We start from the raw sequence: 7,789 nt of genomic DNA on the forward strand, positions 1-7,789 counted from the left end.
TATTATTTAGTATAAAGTTCATATGAATATAAGAAGTTAAACTTATTTAAATTTTTTTGCTTTTTTTAAGTCGAAAAAATAAGTTTAAAATTTGAATTAGCTTATATTGCTAATTTTATTTATTGACGAAAGCGACGAACAGTTGCCGAATTGGTAACACTTGTGTCTTATACGGTTGGGTACACCAGGTTCAAATCCGTCTATGGCATTTAATATTTTGCATTTTTTTTAAGTTAGAAAAATTTTCAAATTATTTAATTTTTATCTCATTTAGATTCGTTAACTTCAATAAATATCAAGGATTCCATCACTGTAGTCTCCCCTCATGAGAAAAAAGTTCTTATTCATGTTGATATTATTTTACTATATGTTTTTTTTTTGTGGTGGCGATTTATTTTTCCAACCCTCAATTAACCTACTTTTTTCAGCGATATGTCAAATGATTACAATTCGTATTTAGTTGAAGATATTAACCTCGAAAATTGAAAAAAAATCCCTTAATTAAATAAAAAGTACCTTAAACAGCTTTATCCATACAAACAATTAAAATGATTCATTTATAATACTTTTAATGTATTTATTGTCAAATTAAATTTGATATAATAAAAGTATTCAACTGCAAAAGTAAATAATTTTACTTTGTAATTTATTAATTTTTAACTCTATTTGTGTGTGTTACTAAGAGTCTATAACATTCCAAACTTTTTGATAACATGTTGCTATATAAAACAAACATATAAAAAAATAAAAATGATTTCTAGTTTCATCTGAATTTAACAATCGATTTTTACGTTTATAATCAAATTTTATAATACGCTCAATTGAGTAGATCTTTTGAACAACTTTTTTTATTGGTTTTTTTAGTTAAAGTAAATCATTAAAATTAATTCAGTTCTGTATATTTCAATTGTAGAATCTTTTTAAACACCAAAAGTTTATTATAAATGATTACTATGATTAATATTTAAGTGATCTATTACGTTAAAAAAGCAACAAAAAAAAATAGAGCTTTTTTGATAAATTTACTGTAAATAGCAATTATAAAATTTGCTGACTGCATATTAATCTTAACAATTTCATTTTTTTCTATTTAATGATGTCAATTTCAAACTTGACTTTATTAAATAAAAAAAATTAATTTAATTACGTGGCAAAAAACCGAACGGTCAAAAAACTTCTTTTATAATTAAAGGAAACAAAGAGAAAAAAATTAGATATTAATAAAAAAATTGTTACACCTACACTTTTATAATGAGAGATTACGATGAACGTCTTCCGTTACTCGCCGGTCATCTTGCACGGCATTATCGCTAATTTGTCGATTTTGCGCCAAACGGCTCTAAGAAAAAAAAAAAAAAAAACGCAAAATTTGTCTATCAAAAATAAAAAAGGAAAGATTTTATGATTGTCATTTATATGGAGATCTAAAATGCTTGGACTATTCTGGAAACGTTTGAAATCATGTGTCAGTGATGAATGAAAATATAATTTAAGATTTTATAATTTTATTTTACTTATTAAAATTAAAGATTCCAATAATAATGATAATTCTTCTATATAAAAATAATTTTTTTGGTATAAAAATATGGATTTTAGTCTTTTTTTTTTTTTTTTTTATCAAATTTTAATGTCTATAGGTGCGTTATGAAAAAAGTTTTGATTCATAATAAAATAATAAAGATAGTTCATATAAAATTAACTTTATTTTAACCATTTTAATATTAAACATTGCATCATAGTAAAATTAATACTTTTTCTTTACAAGAGAAAAAAAAAGTTAAAAGTATGGAATAAAATTAATAATATTTATACTTCATTAAACTTAATAATTTATTATCTTAACTTATCCTGTTTTTTTTTTAGTGATATAAGTTAGTATATAACTTATAACATCCCAAGTGTAAAAACTTGTTTTATTTTACACAAAAACATAGTATAACTACAGTTAAATGAGGTGCGATATGACATACCGCACATTACTAGAATGTTATAAAAAACCAGATCACTAGTTAAGGGTTAAATAAAACGCGAGTGTTGTTAAATTTACCAACGCTTTTGGTTCAGTGTAATTGCAGAAAAATATTTTTAGATCAAAGCTATTTCACAAAACATATTTACATAAAAGCCAAATCTTTAAAATGATAACATTTTTTATTTTTATAAATCAATTACAATATAAAATAGGCTATACTAGATTTATATTTATTACATTATACGTGTTAATACGCCATTGCAAGAAAAAAAAATCAAGTATATCGATCCACAAGGTAAATAATTCATCTGCTTAAAACTATGACTAAACAAAAGAAAAACACATTCAAAAAATTTTTTTTCTTATAATTAAAAAAAATATATTTATATATATATATATAAATGTTTTTAAATTTTAATTCTATAAGAATAATAAAAAATTAAGCATACAATTATTAATTGTATTTAAATTCATTTAATACAAAAATAAATACTTTTACGTAGTTAAACTATTTAAAGTCAGTGTTTTTTTTAGCTAAGTAAGTTATTTCAAGTTATTCCAAGTTTTATATTCATAGTTAGTTAAATTTTCAAATAAATGAAATATATGTAAGTAAAGGACAAATACTGGGCCGTCAGTACTCGGACTGATGGTTTTAACGGATGACCGTCAAGATAGTTATCAATTATAGGTGGGATGTAGCCGACTTGACTCCTAGTATAGACACGTATCAAAAATCTGTTAATTAGCATAAACATAAGTTAATGATGTAATTTAATTAATATTTTATTTTTATTAATCTCTTGATTTTAATTTGTCCTTACATAAGTTTATACTTAACTCTAAACATTATTATTTTTCGGCGTGTGTGGTTATAATTAAAACATTGATTTTTCGGTAGTACTCCTCCTTCTGTCTAGGTAAAAATATGTCAAGATATACATGTTGTTATTTAAAACGTTATATTGATATCCTTATAGTGAATAAGGAATCAAAAACATCTAATAACAGTAAAATTAAATGTTACATGGAATTTTAAAAATTCAAAATATTCTCTATTGTTAAGAATAGAATAGACACGTGTAAAAATTTTTCATTTTTCTGATTTTTACACTAGCATGAAAAATATACACAACATTTCTAGCCAGAAAAGTTACATTTTGAAATAATTGTTTCTGTTAGAGAATTTTACAAGAGTTTTAAAATAATAAAGTTACGAATTTTAAAATGCTTCTTCCGTAAAAATAGCTTTTTCGAGCTTTTTAGTTATAACTTTAATTAATTTATAATAATTTGTATAATTTTAGTCCCTAAAATTGTTTTTTTATTACAATTAATTCAGTGGTTCGTGATAAAAAAATCACTGAATATATTTCTTTGTATTTAAAAATTACAATAGTACATATTTTTAGGTTTATTTCTATCGAGTCAACATGAAGATCATGATTATTTTTGCGTCAGTAAGTGTATATTTTGTTATCATAAAATAATTACGTACGAATTTGCTGTTTAATAAATTGTAGTTATCCTTAAAAAATTATATGCGTATATAGATTTTTTTCATTTATATAGCTTATGGACTTATTGTTTGCTATTGTTAATAATGTATTACAGTAATAATGAGGTATAATAATAGAAAATTACCTACTACAAGTATTAGTTCATTTTTTTGACGTCCGTTGTATATTTATTGATTCAAGTGCAATCGAATCGATATAATTTAAATTATATATATATTTTATATACATATTATATATTATATTATATATTGTATATATTGTATCATATTCCGCATTATGAGTGCAAGGGAGCTATATACCAACATTATGATATTTAACATTTTTGTTTAAATCAACTTAAATTATAATTCTCTAATTTTGCAAGAAGCTCAGATAATAGTTAACTTAAAGTTAATATAAATACTAAAAACAAAGTAGTGCATTACTTTGTTTTTAGCATTTTATGCACACTTTTATGGACACGTTCTCAGCTCGCTCCAAACTTATACTGACACTGTACAGTGAGTCAAGTAGATATTATAATATCGTTAAAAAAATTAATTTGCTTCAAGAATCATCTTACAAACATTTATGTACAATCAACACCATTAGAAAAATGTTTGACCGAGAGATTAAACCATACTTAAAGATCTGTAAGACAATAATAATTCAACGGGCAGATTATTTTTTTTAGACCGAATATTTACTTCACACATTATATATAACAACAACTTATGAAAAGTATTGGGTCCCAGTAAATATCTTGCTAAAACAAATATAATCACGAAGGTAAAATAAGAGGTTTTATTTACTCAAAATTTTCTTGAACACTTATTAAGTATACATTATTGATAGTTTCATTATTCATCTTATGTTTTAGATTTTCATTGTGAAAGCAATGGCGAACAAAGAAAAACATACATTTTTTGAGATTAATTTTCCCATAGCTTTAGGAATAATTTCCCAAGACCTTGAATCATTGGGCGTAGAACAGATTTTAAGGGATGACAAACAATATTGTACGTATTAATACTTTTTATAATTCGTAATTGAACTACCAAAAATTTTTAGTTGTAGTAAAAGACATAAAAAGTATTTAAAGACTTATTCAGAAGATAAAATAATCTCGATAATTTAGTTTTATAACTATAAATAAAAATACTAAATATGGCAAAAATGATAAAAAGGGATTATTAAAAAATATTATTTCTCATAAAAAAATAATGTTGATCCATACACTTTTCAATATGTCATAGCATTATTAAGTTAAAAATGTAAAAAATAAAATCGAGAATTTTCACACGAAAATAGCAATTGGTAGCCATTTTCACCGTGAAGATGAATAAAGACCGAAAATTTTTTTTTCCATAATAAAGTATATTACATTATCTTTAATTTAAGATATATATAGAAAAGTTAGACTTTCCGGAACACTTTCAAAAGTTAAGTGTAAAAGCAATTTTTTTGTGAAAAAGTTGTCATTTTAAATTCCCCTCCTGTGGGCAGATAAAGGGCCAGATTTATAAAAAAATATATCAAATGATAAGTAAAGACATCATGCATCTATATAAAAGTAATTATACTATTAATTTTTTTTCAATTTTTGAGGGTAATTTCTTCGACTAGATACGATTTGTGATTTTTTGAAGTATCGTTGAAAGAAATCCGTTCGGTAAGAGCTGAGAAAAAGTGGTAACAGACACACACAAAAAAAAAAACATTATAGTAAAACCAATACCTTTTCAGCTTCGCACCGAAGCTAAAAATAATCTTATTCTGTGAGAAATGTATTCAAAATTTTAATAAATACTATTGAAAAACTTTAGATTCAATTACTGATACTTAAAAATTTTTAGATTTTTACCAAGAAATATTGAAGTTAGGAACAGACTTATTAAAAACAAATGAAAATGATAAAGCAGAAGAAAATTTAGTTAAAAATTGGGCACATGATCTATGTGTACAAAAAGTGGAAGATAAGTCTCAAACGAAACTAAAAAATCTTTTTAAAAAAATTGATTTGACATGTATAAATGCTATAACAATTATTGGTAATACTTTCCGTCATATAATTTTAACACCAAGTATTGTCAACGTGACTGAAATAACAAAGTAGAATAATGTGCATTTGCTGACACATACAATGAATAACTGTTAATTTTTTTAAACATTTGCTAAGTCATAGATCTAAGAGTAAACACTTTGATCTACAATATATTATTATAGTACTTTTCTAGTTTATACAAAATTTCAAGTATTCTGATGTAGTTTAATTAATTACTAATTTTAAATTATTATCTGTTAAAACAAATTATTTTATTAATTTTTTTTAATTTATGAAATAATAAGTTAAAACTGATTTGAATCCGCAATAATTTAATGTTACAATATATTCTTAGATTATGTTTTCTTTAAAATTGACTTGAAAGTCTTGGTTAAGAATATTTAATTAAGTATATTAAATTGTAATGTATATTATTTTAATTAAAACATATATTATTTTAAAAAAATTCAATGACCATCATTTTAATGAGTATTATTGAATTATAGAAAAATATAAAAGTAACTTTTCATATGCACTAGTGTGAAACGAGCTTTACAAGACTTACTACAAATTTCACTTTTTTATTTCACTATATAAAGCAGAAATTGGTAATAAGCGACTCATATATCGAAAATTAATATCCCACCAATAATATTTTGATTTTATATTTCTTTATCATTTAATAATTTTTTATATAGATAACATAAATATCAGTGGCGGCTTGTGGTTTGGATGACAGGACGATCGCACCCCTTACTAAAATTAATTAAAAGTAGGAAATTAATTGTATATTCTTAATTCTACATTTTTAAAAAATATGTTTTATTAAAAATACAAACTTATAAATAGTAAAATAGTTATGATGCATTTGTTGTGTGCGAACAATGAAGTAGAGCAGAGATGAAAATATAAATAATTATCTTTATTAAAGATATACATAATAAATCCGTATATTTAGTTTATCCGCTGAAAGTGTGCGCTGAAGAACGTAAAGACCATATCGATTTGTTAATTGTATCAAACATCCCGGGTGACAGTCATTACACTTATATTACTGATTTTGATCGATTGGTACAATCACAAATAACAAAAAATACGGCAAAAAGGATATTTTGTAAACGGTATTTCACGGATTTTAATAATATACCTAAAAATTATAAACTACATGGAGTTGAGGCACTAGAATATTTAGCGTTATTTGGAGTCTTAAGCAATCCTACCGGAAGCAAATGTTGCTCAAACTCATGGAACTCCAAAAAATTACCAACTTCACCAAAACCGTAACGATTTTGGATGCTATCAATTTTCTTACACTAGCACAGGATAACGTCTCAATACAATTTATAATTGTTTCCGCCATGCAGGTTTAGTAAAAAGTTCAACTGAAACAGCAGAGTTTGACCTAGAAGATGAAATTCCACTTAGTGAGTTGAGAGATATCCATAAATTGCTAAGCCTAGATGAATTCAATGACTATATCAACGTTGACATTGAAATAATAGTTTCACCTGAATTAACAAGCATAGAAATTATGGACCAATGCTTAACTGAAAGCGAACTTCAAGAACAGCAGAGTGATAGTGAAGAGAATTTAGAAGAAAATATAACCACTAAGGAAACATTAGAATGTGCTCGAAAACTAGAAAATTATTTGCAGCAACAAAAAGATTGCCCAAGCTTGCTTTTGTTTCTTAAAAAAATTTAGCTTAATTTACAGGTAGACTATCTAAGAAAACTTGCTCAGAAGAAAATAACTGACTTTTTTCTTAAATATAAACAATTTTATAAATAATAAAAACCCAGCACAGGGGGGTCGCGGCACAGTGGGGTCGTGGCATAGTTGGGTCCAGTATAGATGATATCTGACAGTGATTAAAATCACTATCATAAAAACGGTAGCGATGCAAATCTGTAGATAGTGTTTCCTTTAGAGAAATTGGTGAAATATTTTAAAAGCAACATGAACTCTTATTTCTTTAATTATATCCTGATTAGTAGTTCTTTGATTTTAAAATATAATATATGAATAAATACTAATTATAGTTTTTAAATTTAGTATGAAATTGTGAGGCCAGCTATGATGTATGGTTAATAGTGTTGGGCGGTTGATAAGAAAGTAGAGCAGAGAATAAGTGTAGCAGAGATGAGAATGCTTAGTTGGATGAGTGGAGTGACTAGAGAAGATAGGATAAGGAACGAGCATATAAGAGGAAGTATAGGTGTTGCGTCAATCGTGGATAAGATGACAGAAAATAGACTTAGATTGTTTAGTCA

The 7,789-nt window shown here is 24.9% G+C and overlaps 2 protein-coding genes across 2 annotated transcripts in view; both read left to right on the forward strand.

Annotated features, from left to right (window-relative positions):
- Positions 1–7,789, forward strand: part of LOC126899720 (pseudouridine-5'-phosphatase-like) — a 113,962-nt gene that overhangs the window by 99,529 nt on the left and 6,644 nt on the right. The gene's annotated exons all lie outside the window — the stretch shown is intronic.
- Positions 2,181–5,867, forward strand: LOC126899722 (uncharacterized). Its single transcript, XM_050674837.1, has 4 exons — positions 2,181–2,267; positions 3,385–3,432; positions 4,352–4,490; positions 5,328–5,867. Exons 2-4 carry the CDS (start codon positions 3,406–3,408, stop codon positions 5,585–5,587), a joined length of 426 nt encoding a protein of 141 aa, XP_050530794.1. The 5' UTR covers positions 2,181–2,267; positions 3,385–3,405; the 3' UTR covers positions 5,588–5,867.

Source organism: Daktulosphaira vitifoliae, unplaced genomic scaffold, assembly GCF_025091365.1.
Source record: "Daktulosphaira vitifoliae isolate Bord-2020 unplaced genomic scaffold, ASM2509136v1 Scaffold_2, whole genome shotgun sequence".
Taxonomy (NCBI): domain Eukaryota; kingdom Metazoa; phylum Arthropoda; class Insecta; order Hemiptera; family Phylloxeridae; genus Daktulosphaira; species Daktulosphaira vitifoliae.